This window comes from Rhinichthys klamathensis, unplaced genomic scaffold (assembly GCF_029890125.1).
Source record: "Rhinichthys klamathensis goyatoka isolate OS25496 unplaced genomic scaffold, OSU_Roscu_1.1 h1tg000055l_1, whole genome shotgun sequence".
NCBI classification, from domain to species: Eukaryota; Metazoa; Chordata; class Actinopteri; order Cypriniformes; family Leuciscidae; genus Rhinichthys; species Rhinichthys klamathensis.
This window is the reverse complement of record NW_026606600.1, coordinates 896,948-918,337: the sequence shown is the minus strand read 5'-3', so window position 1 is coordinate 918,337 and position 21,390 is coordinate 896,948. Positions and strand designations below refer to the sequence as shown.

The 21,390-nt window shown below is 41.8% G+C and overlaps 1 protein-coding gene across 2 annotated transcripts in view; it reads left to right on the top strand.

Moving 5' to 3' along the window:
• plxdc2b (plexin domain containing 2b) overlaps positions 1 to 21,390 on the top strand; it is a 94,378-nt gene that overhangs the window by 44,720 nt on the left and 28,268 nt on the right. For both annotated transcript variants that reach the window (XM_056248433.1, XM_056248432.1), the window contains exons 3-5: positions 18,107 to 18,253; positions 18,825 to 18,894; positions 20,451 to 20,573. In XM_056248433.1, the coding sequence (XP_056104408.1) occupies positions 18,107 to 18,253; positions 18,825 to 18,894; positions 20,451 to 20,573 (340 nt within the window). The remainder of the gene's footprint in view (positions 1 to 18,106; positions 18,254 to 18,824; positions 18,895 to 20,450; positions 20,574 to 21,390) is intronic.

The window sequence follows — 21,390 nt, the reverse complement described above, 5'->3', positions numbered from 1 at the left end:
CACACAGCTACACACACACACACACACACACACACACACAATCTCTGAGAGAGAACTCAATTGAGTGAAAAAAGGTGTAGTTTATTTGCTGTGAGAGGAATTAGAAAGAGAGTGAGCAATTTCAGGTCAGGTTCATCCCACTGAAAAGACCAAGATATCTTACAAGGCTTCCTTTGGTCAAGCACCTTCTCCAGCCATGATTTAGACCAGCATGGAAGTTCAGCTAGGTCAGTGGTTCTCAACCTCTCCTGCAGGGACCCCCTGACACACCATGTTTCTGTTTTAACCCTGAAATGGCACACCTGATTCAATTAATTAAAGGCTTAATGAGTCATTATTAGAGTAGGAAGTAGGAATTAGTTAATTGATCAATTAGTCAACTACTCATTAAGCCTTCAATTAATTGAATCAGGTGTGCCATTTCAGGGTTAAAACAGAAACATGGTGTGTCAGGGGGTCCCTGCAGGAGAGGTTGAGAACCACTGAGCTAGGTGAACGTGGGAGACCATAAAAACAGATAGAAAGGCTGTCAAGTTTCCTGCACAGAGTTACGGGCTGTCAGTCATTCAGCTCTGGGGTTTGACTTCCTCTTACGACAGTGTTCTTGGTTCATTGAGATTTGGTGTAACTTTATTTCTTTTTTTTATTTGAACACATTTCTATGTCCCATCCCTGCTCAAAGGACCACCAGCAATCGTTATTTTCTAGAATTAGATGCTGGTGTGATGGGTTCTGTCATCATTTACTCACCCTCGTGTTATTCCAAACCTGTATAACCTGACTTTTTCTGCTGTGAAACATAATAGAAGATATTTTCAAATATTACTTTTTACCATGAAACTCAACGGCATCCAAAACGGTTACCAACATACAGTATTTCATGATATCTTTTCCTTTATGTTCCACAGAAGAAAGAAAGTCATACAGGTTTGGAGTTACATGAGGGAGAGTAAATGATGACTTGAGAAAATTATGAGAATTAAAAATTTTAAAGGGGTCATGGTACATGCACTTTTTTCAAGTTGATTGTACTGAAATGTGTGTTGGCAGTGCCTGTACACAACCATCATATAATGATAAAAATCTATACAGTGTTTTTGTTTTAATCTCCTTAAAATCAAACCGTTCGACCGTGTGACGTCACTGAATCGGACGCCCCTCCCACGATTGTTGATTGACAGCAGCGTTTCCACACAGACCCGCCCTGAGCGAGCTGTCATCATAGTCCGCCATTGTTGATACGCTGGAGCAGAATGGCGTCTAAGCGATTGTGGTGTTTTGTTCTTGGGTGTAATAACGAACACAACAGTCATTTTGATGTTCCTAAATCCGAACCGTTGAAGACGCAGTGGCTGAGTTTTGTTTTCGAAGGGAATGTTCCCCACGAGCAACGTCAATGCGTTCATGTTTGCGCGATTCGCGAATCATTTCTCAGCAGACTGCTTTATAAACGAGGCTCAGACTCAGTATAAAGCTGGTTTTGCTAAGAAGCTGCTCCTGAAAAAAGAATCGGTACCAACTATTCGTGTCCCTACTGTACCTCCAGAAGAAGTGAGTGTAAAATTGTATTAACCTTTATATTAATCTTTGCAAATCGCTTGCACGCTTCACGATGAATGCGGTTTACATTACTCATTATTACTAAGGTTTACACTCAGGGTAAGTTACATTACGGCATATTTTCTATGTACAACATTCTCAATATAATTCATAATCCCACGTTTATAATGAACAACGCGTTATGGTTATTGTGTTATTACAAACTGAGTACGTATACATCAGTAAACACATAGCCTTCGGACATCTCACTTAGTTACTCTACCCTGCCAGTGTTACGCCTCTGTAAAAAGGGAAATAGAAAGTAAAACACGGACACGATGTAGCTTCAGTCAAGTCCAATGTTGTAATGTATTCACCATAAACAGTATTATAACATGTTTACACAGTATTACACTTAAACACGTTATTTTCCCTTTGCACAACATAATAATGTCCCTCCAAGAAACTACACAGTTAGGAAAAATATCAGCTTGTCAGTTATAACTCCATATTACTAAAATACCTGAGTTAACCTTTAAAGTGAGTTACCAACAATATATCAAAATAGGTTTACAGCATTGGCAAATAACTTTGAAACAGTACATTTAATGAAACAGATAGATGTTAACTACTGCTGTTTTATAGTTATTATTAATTCAGAATACACTAAACATTTTACCCTCAGTAGTAGTGTTGCACTTAAACATATAAACTATTTTGCCTCTTCACATTAAACACTCATTTTTCTTAAACTTAAACAATAGCACTTTTACCTTATCCCTATGATATAAAACGAATATACAGAGAAAACGGCGGCGGCGGCGGTATTACATTACCACCACGCTTTAACATCGGCCCACATGACACAGCTAGCATACAGGCTACACTGGAGCAACACTTCACGGTTCGCCTGCTAAAATGCGCATATATCAACTACTACAATCATTGACATTTACTCCCCGCATGTTCCTTACGGTATTAAACATATATAAATCGTTCAAACATACTACAACCCTCGTTCTTACCTGTAAAAAGGGAAATAGAAAGTAAAACACGGACACGATGTAGCTTCAGTCAAGTCCAATGTTGTAATGGACGAACGTAAGCCACACGCTCCGTACACAGGCTGAACGAGGCATTAGCAATCGTTAACAGATTCATCACAAACTGGTACTTAAACTTACGGCAAAAAAAGAAAGTGAAACTTATGTAAACAAGCAAACACTTCAAATGATATAGAAGTTTTAAACACAGATCGTCTTTTTATCCTATTAATCTCTTTAGCCTCCTTTACACAAAAAGCAATGGATTACTGATCTACCGACCATAAGTGTATTTTAACTTTCTCGTTTTATAAAGAAATGAATTAACAATTTCTTAACCAAACAGTGCAATGACTTAAAGTATTTTAACTTAGGATTTTTAACTTTCCCCTTTTTATGGACCATATTAAGTATATTTTAACTTATATCAACCCATTCAATGTATCAGTATTACATCATTTTTATCATCCTTACATACTCCCCTTCAACACAGATGTCGTCCTCGACATCCCAACCAACAGATGGGTAATGATGAATGCAGTCAAACAGTACATATTATGTCACAAGATCACCTTTGCAACAGTTCGTATACACGCGCTCAGCTTATTCAAAAGTCCAGGAGTGTGTGTAGTGTATATGTTAGCACTCGGCTTGTCCATCAGTCCACCAATGAGTGTATAGTGAATGTGTGTGGATGAGTGCGTTAACACTCAGATTGTCCAAAAGTCCACCAATGAGTGTATAATGAGTGAGTGCGTGTGGTGTGTGTGTGTTCCACATTCAGTACCCTGGTACAACAACAGGCTGGTAGTCAAAGCGCTGTACTGGTGTCATCCATGCACTTGCCACTTGCATGGCACTATAAGGTGCTGGTGGGTACCACTGCATGGTGTTACTTGTGAGTCCAGTGCTGTAACAGCCAGGATTGCCCAACTGGTCATATGTGAATACTCTTGGAGGTCGTCTCTCCCTTACTGGTCGCTGGTATCGCTGTTCATGTCCACAGTGGGTTCCACTCTGAACAGGTGACTGCACTACGGACGTTCTCTCCTCCAGAGCAGTGTCCTCTTGAGCAATGATCTCCTGTTGTCCTGATGTGTCCCTCTCTGTCAATGTATCTCCACTATCCTTCTCCAGCTGGCAAATGTCCTGTTGCTGAGGCTCAGCATCCTGTACAAGTTGTTTAACTTCCTTGTCAGCATCCTGACGGTCTGAGTCTACTTCGGGCTGTATCACAGGGAGAGGCTGATCCCTAAGCGGATAGTATCCATAGTCATCTTCATCACTATCCTCAACGTCTGCTTCTTGTTGTTGTTGCTCCCTTCCTTTGCGGGTCCATGCTGTGATTTGTCTTTTTGCTTTAGCTGGTTTCAATTGTATTTCGAGTGGCAAATGGTCACACGGCAACAGCAGGTTACGATGCAGTATCCTACGTCCTCTCGCTTTGCCTTGTTCTGATATTACTTCATATATGGGCATGTCTTTTCCCACCTGACGGATAACTTTGTGAATGCAATCTTCCCAGTGATTTCGGAGCTTCCCTGTTCTGCCCCTGGGTGTCAAATTCCTGACGAGAACCCGGTCACCCTCGTGCAATACAGAACTCCTCACTTTGCGGTCATGATTTCTTTTACTCTTTTCAGCACTTTTTTTTGCGTTTGCCGCTGTGATCTCATATGCCTCTTGCATCTGTTCTTTCCACCTTCTCATATACTCCTGATGATCAGCAGTCCCAGCCTCTGGTGTCAAGCCAAATAATAAATCCACAGGTAATCTCGGTGATCTTCCAAACAGGAGGTAGAAGGGGGAGAAACCTGTGACTTCACATCGAGTGCTGTTGTATGCGTAGATAAGCTTGGGCAACGACTCTCTCCAATCTGACTTCTGCCTCTCTGTGAGCGTTCTCAGCATTTGCAGTAAAGTTCTGTTCAGGCGCTCCACCTGCCCGTTACCTTGTGGGTGGTACGGTGTTGTTCTTGAGCCCATCACGCCACAGTTCTTCTTCAGCTGTGCAAACAACTGATTTTAGAATTCCCCTCCCTGATCATGATGAATCCTCAGGGGGAACCCAAACTTCAGCGCATAATCATTAAATATCTTATCAGCTACAGTTTTAGCAGATTTCGACGTGGTGGGGTAGGCTTGTGCAAAGCGTGTGTAATGATCCACAATTACCAATATGTATTCATATCCACCTTTACACTTGTCTAGATGCAGAAAGTCTATGGATACAAGCTCGAATGACTGAGTGGTGACAATCGGTGTGAGTGGGGCTTTTGTTTCTCGACAGGGTTTCTTCTGTTTCAGGCAGGTACATTTTTGAGTGACATAGTGTTCAATCTCTCTCTGCATGTGTGGCCAGAAGAAGCGATCCCGAACAAGTGATGTTGTGCGTTCCACACCTTGGTGTCCCATGTCATTGTGGAGCTGTCTCATAACTGTTGACTTGTATATTTCAGGGAGAACAAGTTGTGTCCTGGTTGCAGTCTTTCTATGAAGTATCCCATCTCCATCAAAGCTGAGTTTCTCCCAGTCGCGGAGGAGACACCTGCTCCGTGCACCGAATGATGTTAACTGCTGTCCTACAGGTCTTTCATTTGACTGTTTACAGGCGATGATGGGGCCAATATCTTTATCATCTTTTTGAGCTTGACAGAGAGCTACTCTTGAAAGGGGTGTAGGCATGTCATAACCCGTTTCTGCACACCCTGTAGCCATAATGGACCATACAGTGTGTGAAACATTCATTTCCACAGCTTGTACTGTAGTTTGCACAGAAGGGGAGGACATTTCCTCTGAACATGCTTTAATCATCGTCTCTATGTCACAGGGCATTCTTGAAAGGCCGTCAGCATCACAGTTCTCTCTGCCTGGACGATATTTTATTGTTAGGTCGAAGTCTGCTAATTCAGCAACCCACCTATGTCCTGTTGCGTTCAGCTTGGCCGTCGACAACACGTAGGTCAGGGGATTATTGTCCGTATATACAGTGCAGGATGAGCTGATTAGGTAGTCTCGAAAGCGCTCGGTAACGGCCCACTTCAAAGCCAGAAATTCAAGTTTCCCTGAATGTAGATGGTAGTTTTTTTCTGCTTTGGTCAGTGTGCGAGATGCATAGGCTATTACACAAAGCTTCCCCTCCTGCTCTTGATAGAGCACTGCACCAAGGCCTTGCTGTGAAGCGTCTGTGTGTAGGATGAATGATTTGTTGAATTCTGGAAATCCAAGTATTGGCGGCTCAACCAAACAGTCAATCAATTCCTCCAATATATGTTGATGTTTTTCAGTCCATGTGATTGGCTTGTGTGACGGTGTCCCTTTATACTTTCCTTTCACTCTTTTTGTCCTGGCGTTCCGCTCCTTCTGCTTATCTGGGCCAGGGTCTAATTCCATTAGGGCATAAAGAGGGTTGGCTATGCGGGAGAAGTCCCTAATATACTGTCGGTAATAGCTCAGTAGCCCCATGACTGCTCTCAATTCTCCCACAGTCCGTGGCCTCTTCTCCTTTAAAGCCCTAACAGCCGCAGTATCAGCTGGATCCATCTTACTGCCCTCAGCAGACACGATGCGCCCCAAGTAGCGGACCTCACGCTTGAACACTTCACACTTACTTGGTTTCAACTTTATCCCATGCTGCCGTAGCCGCTGTAGCACTGTCCTCACATTCTCAACGTGATCCTCGAAGGTTCTACTAAAGACCAGGGTGTCGTCTAAATATGGGATACAGATCTCATCCCTCAGCCCCTCCAAGCATTCTTCCATACAGCGCTGAAAGGCGGCTGGAGCGTTCATCAGGCCAAAGGGAATTCTGATCCACTCATAGAGACCCCATGGTGTGACGAAAGCGGTTATGGGTCTACTCTCCTTCGCCATAAAGCCCTGATGGTACGCTTTCCCTTGATCCAAAAGTGAGAACCACAAGTTTCCTCCTAGGCCATCCATTATATCTTGCACTCGGGGGATAGGCTGGCGGTCAGGGAGGGTCTTTCTGTTCACTTCACGAAAATCTATACATAGTCGGAGACTCCCATCCTTTTTTCGAACGCACACGACTGGTGATGCGTACGGTGAGTTAGACTTCTCCACCCAACCCTGAGCGATGAGGTCACTCAAGTAGTCCTTCATTTCCCGGTAAAGTGGTTTAGGCACAGAGAGGTATGCTTTTGCTAGAGGCTCGGTGTCTTTCAGGGAGATGCTGAGTTGAAGTTTTTCTATACAACCAATATCATCCTCTGTTCTTGAAAAGGAGGCACACTCCTCTCGTAACATCTTATGAACTACCTCTCGTTCTTGCTCATTGAGGTGGCCCAGTTCCACAGGTGGATCCCAAACATTGCTTGTAGTCTGATCCTTTCCACCTCTGATGTGATTTGTTGCAGCTGAAGGTGGAGGGCGGGACCTCTCTTGCATGGAGGCTGGGTAGACTGCTTGGACCTGCTGGACAGTCCCCATTACCGTTTTCCCTGCTAACACTATGTCATGATCTGTAATATTCTGCACGCTTACAGTAATAGAGGGTTTTTTTCTGCCCTTATTTGCTTTTACAAGCATGTCACATAGTTCGAGTCCTTCTGTCCAGCGGGGGTTCACATCCGGCTCGAAGAGAAGTGTGTTGTCTTCATGTGGGGAATCCATATTTACATGACACTCAACTGTGACTGATGTACGTTTTGGTATGTTAACCCTCTCTTTTTTTGCCTTGACTATATACTCATCCACTGGTGTGGTGCCAACTTGCTCTACAACAGCCGTTACCTGCTCTACAAAAGCCGCTGCTTGGCCTGGAAATGCTGCCCTTACTGTTCTACTTAACCCTTCCCTGTCAGTAGTGTTTGACTGTTTCAGTTCACGGTCTATTATAATCCCAATCACATTAGACCCAATGATAGGTTAAACAAGCTTACCACCCTTCATCACAAGTGTGGGGACAATTACTTCTGTGTTGGATGCAGCCCCTGAAGCTAATCTAAAAGTTACCTCAACCCAACCTGTGTATGGCATGCTCTCCCCATTTGCTGCCTGTATGTCAAAAGTCTGTGTTATGTCCAGAATTTCTATTATGTCTCTTAGTCTTGCGTCTGGCAGGTGTGCTTCTTTCCATAGCTCATCAATTATGGTCACTTGGGAGCCTGAGTCCCACAAAGCCCGAACACTTTGGCCTTGGATGAAGCAATCAACCATGTGCTTTTCCCCTACCAATGGAGCCCTTTTGTCCCTCTTTGGAGTGGTGTTTGTAGTCATACACGAGAGTGCTTCACATTCTCTCTTGCGTGCTGCACAATTATCAACTTGACATGGTCTAGAACAGTAAAGCACTTTCTTACAGGATGCACATTGCTTCAGGATTGGTCCTTTACCCCTCTGTCCAGAATGCACACATTTCTGGGACATGGCTGCGTTACTAGTCACTCCCTGTCCCGTGCGAGTGACCTTCCCCCGTTTAAAGACTCACCTCCAAACTGTCTCTGTCCTCTCGCTCGACATCCAGCCAGAAAGTGCTCGCTACTGCCACACCTATAACAGTGTGTGCAATAATCTTCAGCTCCACTCTGTTGACAACCAAAACATTTTCTTCTTTGGCCACGATTTGATGGGGGGAAGCTGTGCTGTGGGGCAAACCTTTGCTGATACTGAGCAGTTCCTCCTCTATGTCCAGGGCCCGCAGTAAACCAGTATCCCTGCGCCGGATCCTGCAGCTGCTGACCTGAGAATTGCAATCCTGATGCGCCATCGGCCCCCCCTGCTGGTGGTGGCTGTCTAGGCATGTGCTGGGGCTGTTGCATGGACTCCCTAATGTGAGACACTTCAGCTTTAAGATCTTTCAACAGAGCCATCTCAGATTTAATTTCCTCAAGCTGGGAAAGAACAACTGGGGAAACCTTAGACTTTTGTTGAGTTGGTGGGTTTTCATTTTTTTCAGCAGGAGCATCACTGGACTGGACTGAATGGATGGTAACAGGTCTTTGTTGTCCTGATAATTTTTTCTTGTTCTGCCTCTCGGTCTCATAAGCACATGCTGTATTCACTCGCTCAAGCAACAGTTCATCAGATATGTCAGCTTGCTCCAAATAAGGCTGAAGATCCCGCCTGATGTTGTCATTCTGCAGGCCAGTTAACACAGTGTGAAGAAACATCTTCTGCACTAACCCAGGGTCATATTGGAGACCTGACTCAGATTCCTGCGAAGCAAACAAAATCTTTTGTCTCAGGTCGAAAGTGCGAATAAGGAAGTTCTGTGGGGTTTCTTTGATGACCTCTGAGGTCAACTGCTTATAAAGCTCGGTTGCACTTTTCTCTTGATAATGACATCGGAGTATTCGCCTCAGTGTGGGTAAGGTCAGGTTGGTTTTTCCCTCTAAATAGCTGCAGAGTTGCATGCCTGGGGATATCGCTCTTATCACTGCATCCACTATCTCAAGTTCGGGAAACCCCTTGCTTAAGCCATGTTCAATTTGACGTGCTAAGCTTGAAAAAGTCAGCTTGTCTTTCTGACCGGGCTCACCGATTTGGCCAGCTATCTTGAAGTCCTTGTGCCATGGGTGAGGTGCATGACTGTGGACTACACTCTGTGGTGACTGCCTGGTGGGGGTGATGTTTTTAATTCCTTTTGTGTCTGGCTTATTGTTCTCATTCTGTTTCTGTGCGCTTGCTAACTGAAGCTGCAAGGCCTCAATTCCCTCCAATATCCTTTTCTCCTCCCTGTCCTGTTGCTCGCCTACTTGTTTTGATGTGCCAGCTTTACCAGCTATCTGGAGCTCAGAAATTTTGTCATGTAGATGGAGTAAGTCAGCAAAACCTTTATCCTCAAGCTTTTCTAGCTCTTCTTTCTGTATGTAGTTTGAAATTAGTGTGATGAGAGCAGTTCGGCCCTTGTTGGTAACATGTTCAAACTCTGCTCCGGCAATGATTAGATAGTCACACAGCTCCACCAAACTTTCTCGGGTCAACAGACACAACGCCCTTATTACTTCAAGCTGTAACTCCTCTACCTCTGTCGACTCCATCTTTCCAGCTGAGTGTGTGCTAGCAGTGAAGTGGTACCTTTCAATCTCTGGGTAGTAGTAGAAGCTCTCCTGGTATGCAGAAATACCTCAGATCACATGCAAGCTGCCCAAGACAATCGGAATCCCACTATCGCTGATTCGCCACCTGCTTCTGCTGTTCTGGGTTGTTTAAAAGGGATGTGTGACGGCTGGGGACATCTGTTGTAGACACTGAACCACGCTACACACTATCCCAGCGGTGCCTCCAAATGTTACGCCTCTGTAAAAAGGGAAATAGAAAGTAAAACACGGACACGATGTAGCTTCAGTCAAGTCCAATGTTGTAATGTATTCACCATAAACAGTATTATAACATGTTTACACAGTATTACACTTAAACACGTTATTTTCCCTTTGCACAACATAATAATGTCCCTCCAAGAAACTACACAGTTAGGAAAAATATCAGCTTGTCAGTTATAACTCCATATTACAAAAATACCTGAGTTAACCTTTAAAGTGAGTTACCAAAAATATATCAAAATAGGTTTACAGTAGGGATGTAAATTTTCACAAATTCCCATGATCGATCGTCGTTTAAATTAACGATCAATTAATCGATTAATCGTTAGCCTTAATACTGCAATATGCGTCTGCTGCAGTGCATATGGCCAACAGCATGACAGCGTCTGCAAATGCTGCTCAAACCGCTATGTTCCTCACCAAATTAATGAGAATGGTTTTAATCTAAATAAAGGGCTAGTAGGATTGTAAAATGTTTCGATGTGATTGATAATTAAATTTCAGGGCTCGAATTTCGGCGCGGGATTGCGGGGATTGCGGGTATTGCGCATAATTCTAATAATTCCCACAGGTCTCCCATTTATAATGCAGGAAATTCCCGCAATCGTAATCCACACAGATTATAAAATCAAATCATTCTTTTAACAACTATCTGCCAGGCGCAATTTCACAAACAGCGTGAGTGTTCAGCGTGCCGCGTCTTCTATCGCTTCTCTCAAAATGTGTTGTGCAAGGCAAGCATCAAGCGCTGCGGCGATAATACACACTCGCGTTTAGGAGTCGGGACATGACGGAATATTCACTTGCACAATCGGGCCAGCAGTGCATCGTGACTGAAGTTTACCATTTGCACGTCTTTTTAAGTCTTACCAGTTTAAACATTCAAGCGATTTTAAACTAATCAGTGCTCGCACGCTCTCTGAGATGATTTTCTATGCGCACATTCATAGAAAATCCGCCTCAAAAACAGCTGGCCAGTAACAAAAGTTATTTTTCGCGGATTATATTGCTTTAACACGCAAAATTGTGTCAATTTCGGTCTTCGTGAGTATACTCTAAACATAGTCGGTTTTGTCTTTAAATAAGCATAAAACGCATGCCAGTATAATGAACACAGGATCCGTGCACTAGCTCATTAATTTAGTTGTCAAAACAACAAAATATAGCTTTAAGTTAAAGGAATCAGGATTAATAGCCTATATATATATTTAATTTATTCAGGACTAAAATACTACCCAGTGTTATTTTCCATTTGATTACTTTATTCAGTTTCTGTAGGCCTATATGAAGTTAGACCCATTGAAAAACTTTTCTCTTTATTTGTCTTTATTTGTATCTTTATTCTATTGTATTTATTTGTGCTACTTTTTTCAATTTAATTAAACAGTTTAAATCAAGCTTCCTTGTGTTGTTTAAACTCTTAACAACAATATTACCCCATTGTAAAAATGCAATGAGCGCAAACATTTAGGCAAGATAAATGTAATTTTTGTTTGGAAAAAATACCCCCGCCCTTCTCCCCCTCAAAAAAAAAATCCCCCCCATGAAAATTATCTAAGGGGGTGAGTAGGATCTACTAATAAATCCCCCCCCTACTAATCTACTAATCCCCCCCCCCCCCCCATTTTCCAAAACGAAATTCAGGCCCTGAATTAAATTAAATATTTAATAATCAAATATAACGACTAATACAACGTGTCACCAACGCCGCCTCAGATGCGCTTGTCAGAATGTGTGACTTGTGGACGCGTGCTCTTCCTGGAACAACGCACTTAAAACGGCAACTAAACCCAATGAATTCACACCGATTTAATAAAATAGTGTTCTCATGTTATGTAATATGACAGTCCCAAATTAATCCTCGTTATTAGTCGTGCATTCTGCTTGAGCGGCGCGCGCTGAATGAATAACTTAACCGTTGAGCACTTTGCTAGCACGTTATTTAACTCAAAGAAACGCATCCTATGAGATTAATCAGATATATACAAAATAAACATAATATTACAAATAATATCTGCACAAAATGACGTGAATGCACAAGTGAACTTGAACTAAGTTACGTGCCATTCAGAATGACTCATGTTGTGGACGCGCTCTTCCTGGAACAACGCGACACGGCAACTAAACCCAAATAATTCACAATGTTTTATTACAATATTGTTCTCTTTATAATGTTATATAATATGACAGTCCCAATAGTCGTTATTAGTCGTGCATTGCCATTTGAGCTGCGCGCGCTAAAGATCACGCTGCGTCAATTCTTAACCAAATGCATCCAATATGAGATAAATCAGATATAGATAGGCACACACAAAATAAACTATTACAACTTACATTTGCACAAAACAAAAGGCAGCGAATGCACACGCAAACTTATAGTCATGATGAAGGTGTAAAATAATCCCAAACATAACTCCGGCGGTTTAGAAAGCTAAAATTGCTTTTATTTTTTATTAAACAGTGCTTTAATGAACAAATTGTGTCCTTGTCTTTAAATTAATTCAATTACAAGTAAAAACAAGTACAAGTACAAAATTATCTGCTAATGCTGTAAACTACAGCCCTTACTTGCACATTACTATAACATTAAAGCTTAACAATAGAGCCTAGACTTTTAGCCTAAATGATATAATAATAATCAACACTCAAATAACAAATTGTATGAAAACTGGACGTAAGGCAATTTTTTGCATTAACATGTTTTTACTATTTGTTATTGTTATATAATAATTTACACAGTTGCTGTTATTTTCATGACAACTATTTTAAACATACATTAAATAATCAAGATATCATAAACAGGTTAAGTAAAATATAATATATAGGCTAATATATAGCATTTATTTAGTGAAAGAGTTAGCAAACCAGCAAGCTGTGGACACTGAATGACTTGCCTGAGGTAAATATAAAGCTATGTGAAAAACTAAGCGTTTTATTGACGCATTTCCGCTGTTGAAACACTGATTGAGTGTTTACACGAGTTATGATGCCTTTCAGTAAGTATAGGCTACTGTATCTTTCAACATACCTTCGGGTGTCCATTCATGTTTATTCTGTAAGGAAGAGATGATTGCGCTCCGCGCTGCCGCATGCATACAGTGATATCTGTCACGCCACATCTAAAAGCGCCAAAACGGCATTTATTGTTTGCATTTCGTGATCAAATAGACATAATCTGAAAGATTACACCTTGCTTATTATCAAAAGTAACAAAACACTGACCTTATCGCGATTATATGTGGTTAATGGTGGTTAGGCAACAGCCCTGTATTCGTTGTGTACACATAACACATGAGGTGCAATGAGCCGGGGCTGGGCGGGGCAGCAGGGGGCGGGGCGTGTTCGGTTCGCCATGAGAGTATCGCGATACGTATCGTGGGTGGTGTATCGCGGTTTTTCGGTTCGGTTCAAATATCGTTACACCCCTAATGTTAACCAACCATTCAGAAACGTCCTGTTCGAGCCTTAATTGTCGAACTTCTTTGCGGCCGACCGTCATCTTGTTCCAGGTGCGACTCCGGTTCAAATTGATAGTCCTCAGAGACTCCCGCTGCCATTCTTTCTCCAAAATATACCCTCAACTGTTGTCAAGGCAACACTCCACGTGCGTTGTGTCAAAACCAGTCAAAACGCCTGCAGAACAGAGGGGCTGAGTGAGCGAAGCTCATTATCATTTAAAGTCATATGCACTGAAACTGCGTGCTGAAAACAGAGCTGTTTTTGACCAGGTAAAATTAGTGTTTTCTTAAAATACTAATGAGAATTTTTAATTAAAGTATATTACAAACTTTTCATTTAGACCCTAAATAATCAAATTAACTTGTATGAAAATGGCATTATATGACCCCAAGGGAACTGTCTTTAACCAGCAAGACTTCATGTCAACCAGCTTTATCAGAAAGTCATCCCAAGTTTTACATGCACAGCATGCTGGTCCACAAGCTTGACCTGCACTAACCAGCATAGGAATTCTTGCTGGTCTGAGTTGTTCTTAGTTGCTGATTTAAAAAAAATGTTGTACATCGATCAGGCCATCCTTAAAAATATTCTTGTTTGCCGTAACCCGACCGACCCTGTCAATTTAGGACCGACCCAATTATTATTATTATTATTTTCCTTTTATTCCGACCGACTTGCCGGTTGTAAACTTGCATTAAGACCGACCGATTTTTTTTTAATCTTCAAACAACTAATACAAATGCAATAAAATTATATAAATTATATTATAGTAAGTATTGTGAATATAAATTGCGCAGGCTACGTTCTTTCTTTTAAATAAAAACCCGTGGCGTCATCTATGATGATTATGTTTACACCATTGGTTTACGCATGTCACACTATGGCCTGTGCGTTTCGCTTCTTTTCATTCACTTTCAATGGTTCGCGCTCGGTGATGGCTGCGGCGCGGCTGCTTGTGAAATGCGTCTGTATGAGCCTACATTTAGTCGCTCATTATGCGAAATTCTTAATGGTCAAATAGGGAATAGTAGAATAGATGTTAACGGCCTTTTCTCGGAGCGCGTCCAGCTCGTCACGGTCACGACATGCCCGCCGCGAACGCGCGTCACAGCAACTGCAGGCTCTGACAAACAAACACACATAAGTATGGGAAGCCAAACACACCGAAAGTGGGACGAAACGGCGCGGTGTTAAGCCTTGTTTATACTCGACGCGTCCGCAAGAGCGCGAAGTGCGCGCGGCAAAAATGACGTCATTGCGGTGTGGGCGGTCGTGCGCGTTGGGTGCGCAAGACCCCATTTCGCCTGGCGGTGTGCACGGCACTTTTTGTAACATCGCGCGCGGCGCCGCATCCGAAGATGAACGACTTCGAGCCGAATCTGGCCGAACTGGTGCGTCTGTATCAGTATGTTTATGATCCTTCTATACACAGAGACATTTGCATTGATGGGCGACCATAAAAGCCTCTCATTTTTTGAATAGGAACACATTTACATTAAGCACCCAGTTTGCACTCTAAAGTAACTGCTTATATTTACAAAATAAGCCTACAATAGCAGAAGTAAGCCCTGCTGATGAAATTAAGGTTTAAACACTCTTCAATAAGGCTTCAGTTGTTTACTAGTTTACATGCAGTGAAAGTACAATAAACCTACTGCATTTATTACTCTTTTTATATGAATCAGAAATTAATAAACTACTAATAAATGGCAAACTACTTCTTCACTGCTGATTCCTGGTGGTTTAGAGGAGAATTACTCCGAGTCGCCCCCTGTCGTTTCACAGAATAGCACAACGGCGAGCGCGTCAAGTATAAACGCCTCGTCCATATGGAGAGGTCCGCGCGCAGTCAGCGGAGACTCGCGCTCGTGCGGACGCGTCGAGTATAAAGGCCAATTTATACTTCTGCGTCGGGTGCGCGCAGTAGGTACGGCGTAGCATACGCACAGACGCGTACCATACGCCGTACCCTTCGCCGTAACCTGACGCGCACCTCCTCAAAAATGTAACTACACGTCGCGACGACGCGCACCGCAAGATCTGTGATTGGTCGGCTTGGTAGCATCGCGTTTCCTCCTATGCATTTCCGGCGTGTTCTTCTGCACCGCCCGCCATTTTTAAATTCTAAGTACAGCGAAACTGTTAAAAAAAACTAAAAATTTACCTTTTCCACCTCGATAAGCTCCAACTCCAACATGATCTGCTCTCTTTCAGTCGCCATTGCTTGTAGTAACCTAAACTCAAAACAGCCGCGAGGAATCTTCTTCTTCTTGCCGCGAGGAATCTAAACACAGTGGAACATTAAAACCCTCCGCCGCCAACTAGCGTTTCGGCGCTGTACTGCAGAGCAACGCAGACCTAAACGCAGAAGTATAAATGCTCATGACGGCGTCGCCTACGTGCGTAGCCTACGCCGTACACTACGGCGTACACTCGACGCAGAAGTATAAATTGGCCTTAAACAAGGCTTTACAGAGTTCGCGCTGCGCCGACATGCTGCGTGGCTCAATGGGCCGAGCCGCGCGAGTCGCGATAGACTCGACAGCGCAGGGAGAAGTATTTGCTTGCGCCAGCCAATGGTCAGCGCGGCGCGAACTAATCTCACCATCGCCGCGCTGACCAATAAAACAGCACATCCCATACCGAAATGTACTAAATTGCACTAAAGAAAATCGACCATTCCATAATACGTCAGGACTACTTAATAAGCCTATAGTTTCTACAATGTGCCTAGCCATTTGACCACCTCACTGATTTCCGTTAATAATAGCAGAGGTTTATGGGTCAAATTGAATTTTTTGCTGTTACTGCAAACCAAAATATTTTTAAGGATGGCCTCAATGTGGTCATTATATCCATATGAAAAACATCACAAGACGATGTATGCGCACATGTTTTCAGTATTGAATTAGTTTCCCACATGATTATTACTTCAAAGCAGTGGGAGTGTATACAGTATGTAGATGCTAATTTTTATGTCCACTGGCTGTTTCCTTTGTTGTTGTTTTACAAAGTCTGTGTGATGGAGTTTTTGTGTTTGAACTCCTACCAGCTCCTGTATGCAAACGCATTCCTGTATAAACATGCAACACACACATACACCCATACACCAGGTGCATCATTTATTTCACACACACTTCTGTCATTTTTTAAAATGTTGCTTGTGTTCAAAGGCCTGAATTTCTATTGCTGTTTTATGCCATAGCCTCAGGCTTTAGTTTAGGCTTTTAGGTTTTAGTTTTAGTTTCAGCATGTGTCACTCTGCTGGTTTTGCACTTTACGAGATTAAACTGTCAGAGATTACATATCTTATATTTACCTCTCCTTAACTCTGACACATTTCTTTCTTTCTGATATTGTATTATTCATATTGTTCAATGCTGAATTCCTGATTTCCAGGATGTTTGATAAGACGCTGCAAACATCTATGGGTTTTATCAAGGGTTTTCTTCCTAGGGTTTTACAGACAGCCTTGCCTTGCTCAGTAAACAACAATAGATCAATCCGAGGATTTCATTAACACTCAGAGGGTCATGTGGGTCTTCGTCTTTTTGATTATTAGTTCATCAAACATCATGTCTTGTACTCACAAAGCACATGTGTCCTCACAGTATAAAGATATATTTTTTAGCCTTTTTGCCTTTATCATGACAGGAGAGCATAGGGGAGCAGGACCACGGTTGGGACTCAAACTCGAGTCATCCGCAGTGCTGTCATGAATGATCATGTCACAATTATGGCTTTGGTCATGTGATCAGGGGTTTTTGTCACGCATTATGCTAATTGGTAGATAAAATATTAATTTTGGTTCATTTCTAAAACCCACAAGTTTTTAATAATTGGATCACTGATGACAGTTCTTGTAGAAAATGATTTGTAATGGTCAGTAAATTAAGGGATACGATTTCCATGATTTGATTTTCTTTTCGTGAGTTGATCGTTTTCTTCTATCCCAGTCCAAAGTGTTGTGCTGTTAACAATCAGCAGTGATTGGTTGTTTCTGCTGGCACTCAGATTTTCCATCCATTTGCTTGGCAGATGTAACCTGCAGACCTGTTTATTTATTTAAAATGTCAAAGTTTTTGGAGTGTCACTTTTTTGCTTGTATATTGATATACCAGGTACATCTGATCGCATGTATATGTACGTTCGCACACAGATCCACATACATCCACACTTCTATAAACACGTATAAGCCCTGTGTCTCGATCTCTCGTCTTCCTTTTTTCTTGAGTCTTTGAACCCAGCTCTGTTGTGGTGAACGGAGAGGGAAAACTGGGCTAAAAGAACTCAGGTGACCCTTTTGCTGTTTTGATGTCGTCATATTATCCAGGCAGAGGCTGGAACACCTCTATAGGCACGGCTGATCAACACTCAGTTCATTAAACCTCTCAGTGTCCCTCCTAAATATGTGGTGAGCATTGAAAATACATACAAACGGAGATTGGCTCAGTTTATTGTAAACATGCCTCTGTGTGCTCATATTTTCTTTCGGGAGAGTGTTTGGTTTTGTTTTTAATACTGACAGACCTGAAATAGTGTTTGTTTGTGATGTAATAATCAGAATGGGTTCATGGCCCCTGGTTGTAAAAAGCCTGCCATAAACAAATACGGATAGTGTTGGGGTGTTTAGTTTATTAAAGGGATAGTTCACTGAAAAGTGAAAATTTCTTTAATTGCACTGTTGCACATCATCATGCTGTTCCAGACCTGTATGATTTTCTTCTCAGTAAGTATTGTGTCCTTTATCCTGACTGGCTGTCTGATATTTCCTTGTAGGAAGACACAGATCATAACTACTACACCTCAAAAACGTATGGCCCCAGTGATCCTATGAGCAAAGAATTATGGGTAAATATCGATCAGATGAACAAGGAGAAGGTGAAGATTCACGGCATCCTGTCTAATACACACAGACAAGCAGCGGTAAGACAGCATTCATTCATTCATTCATGCATTACACTCAAATCATTTGAAATGCAACTCATATGTAGCTCCACTGACCAAGATTCAAGTTCAGCAATAACTATATTCTATCAGCCGTTTATCCTACAGTACATGTTCCTTACTAGAACAACACTTTGTATAGTGAGGTTTACACCTGTTTCTGTTGTTTCTGGACGAGTTTGTCTGCTTGTGTAGATTATGAAAGAAACAGACCAAGTGTCGATCCTCAAATACCACATTTCTATATACTGTAGAATAAGGTTTTGGTGTGTCGCCATCCTATTACTGGAACAGACTGTGCACTTTCCAAACAAAAGAAACCACAGCGGACAAGCGTACCATAGATTTAGGACAGTAAAGTAAAATTTATTAGCAGAGTTACGTTTGCTTTAGCCGACCACAGAATGAGTCCATGGGGTCCATCTGGATGTACACTTGCTGTATGTTTTATTGTAATCATGGCCTTCTGTCGTAATTTTGTATTTATTCTGCTTATTGTTTAGATATTTTTATAATTGCAAGCTAAATTTAGTCCTTTTTTCATCCTCAGCGGGTCAATCTCTCCTTTGATTTTCCATTTTATGGACATTTGTTGCGAGAGATCACTGTTGCAACCGGCGGTAAGTGAAGTGTCTTCCTCCACGTGATGTGTGCAGCACAACCAATGATTTTCAATTAGGTTATAAGAAAGCGTCTGCCTGTCTCCATGCGATATGAGTTTTATATGGCTGTAGCAGAACATATGATTTATATGAGCTTCCAGAGGAATATATAATTGATTTGCTTGTAGGCATAAGAGCTTGACTGTGAGTCACACTGTTCTAGAGGATCAGGCTGTGTTTATCAGCTGTGAGAGGTTCTTAATAACGGCTGACTGAGCACGCTGTACTGTAGATATGAGGGCATGTGTGGGGATTTTTATTATGATCGTGGTTCATGTGACTCACTGGCTCCTGGAATGTGTCTGAGATGAAGCGGTGAGAGTGAGGGAAAGATAGAGTGAGAAAACCACCATATAATTTCCCCCTACATCAGTCATCTTTCTGTGGTTATAAACGATGAAACACAGAAGTGATCTAAATTTCTCAGTGAAGCCATGTTCCCAGGATCGAAAAATCATGTGCTCTTGCATCAGAGGTACTTTTCCTGCCTAAATAACATAATAATAAACAGCACTGGAAAATGTTTGCTAAATTATTAAATTCGGATTGTCTATTTAAATAGCTATGCAAATTGCCCATCTTTTTGGCAAAGGCTATTTGCACTAACTCCACCCACCATTGTCTGGTTGAGCCAGACATAATTACAACAAAAGAAACACCTTTGGTACCTGGGACAGTGGTGCAGAGAGCAAGGACAGTGAATTTAGCTTTTGATGTAACCAACCCATTCAAATCCGCATTCTTCTCCCTATTCCCATCTCACTTCAGCTGGAATTATGTTTTACTGCATGATGTTTTATAGTGTACTACAATACACTGAGGTGCAAATAGTATCTGCCACTATTTGTTTTTGCTATTTATACTTATATTAATAAAAGTTTAAGCCTAATGGTTGTTTAGTTGTCTTTGGGGCAGTAATCAAGTGGTCAAGTGGTCGTTGTTACAGTTGTTTAGTACTGTGACAGTACAATGGTACAGTCATGGAATTAGATGACAATATCATGGTACTTGATGGCAATGGCAAACTGTTGTCACAATTGTGAAGTTTCAGTATTTTTTAATTGAATTTAATGAGTTTTTAAGTGCTCTGTGTTTACAGAAAGTGGAGGTGGTCAGCATAGTCCAGGTTGGCTGAATTCCTGTGGAAAGATTTGCATTGATTTAAGCAGACAAATGCTGAAGACACATTTTAGATTATGTATGTGTGTTTGGAAGGTCCTCTCTCCTGTTTGTGAGTGGGATGGAAGGAGGCCTTTATATGACTAATTAGAGTATTAATCACTTTGGAGACAGGCCAGGGCTGTTTGCCAGGATGGATAGATGGGAAAGGAGGAGAGCACAGAGATTTAGAGGAAAGAGACCCACATGTTCATACATTGGTGCCAATAACATTTTAGTCATAAACAAATTGAGTGCCTTTATCTTATCTTGAAGATCACATTTTAAATGTTTTTGTTAATGCATGGATATTAATTCTAATGGTTTGGATTGTGTGTGTTTGTGTGTCTTTTCAGGGTTCATCTATACAGGAGATGTGGTTCACCGAATGTTGACAGCCACACAATATATCGCTCCACTTATGGCAAACTTTGACCCCAGCCTCTCCAGAAACTCAACTGTCATCTATTTTGACAATGGTAAGAGACACTGGACTGTGCGAGTGTTTGTGTGTGTGTGTGTGTTTGTGAGATACTGAGAGACAGAGAGTGCCCTGTCCGACAGAAATATATAATGGTATAGAAATATCCAATATAAATCTGTCAAGGCATACCAATCTTCAAATACACACACCAATCAAAAACATTGTAACTTGACTTGCCATAAATCAAATGTGTCACATTATAGATCAGGCTATCTTTTCAAGATGCTATTGATTACAGAGCTCTACAGTCACAGAAACCGAGCCTTTATTATAAGTAGAGAATGTAGCGACTACGAGAATGAACCAAACACAATTGAAGCTTTTAGGTGATTGTTCATACATAATCACACAAAAGAGGCTTCACATTCCAGATTCAAATCACCAAACCCAGAGCCATAATCACCCCCAGGCTCTGCAATCAAAAAAGACTTTTTATCGTTTAACTAAAGGAAGAACGTTGTCAATGTTTTATAATTTGGCAAGACAGATCTGTTCAGAAATGGTGAAAGAAGAGGCCCTAACAAGAGGTCACCTGACCCCTGCGACTAACAGACTATGTCTTTCTTAAGGACCAAGGTCCCATGAGAGATGAACAAAACAGACTTCAGCAGGAACTATCCCTGACCTCAGACTGGAATGGCTTGAACCCCATAAACTTTACACACTAACACACTTTACATATCAAAATCCATAAAACTCATCCCAGAACAATTCTCGATGGACTTATAATCAAACATTATGCAACTACATAATTCTATGTTGTTTCTACAATATATGTGTGTGTCTAATATGCTTATGCCTCACAATTCATA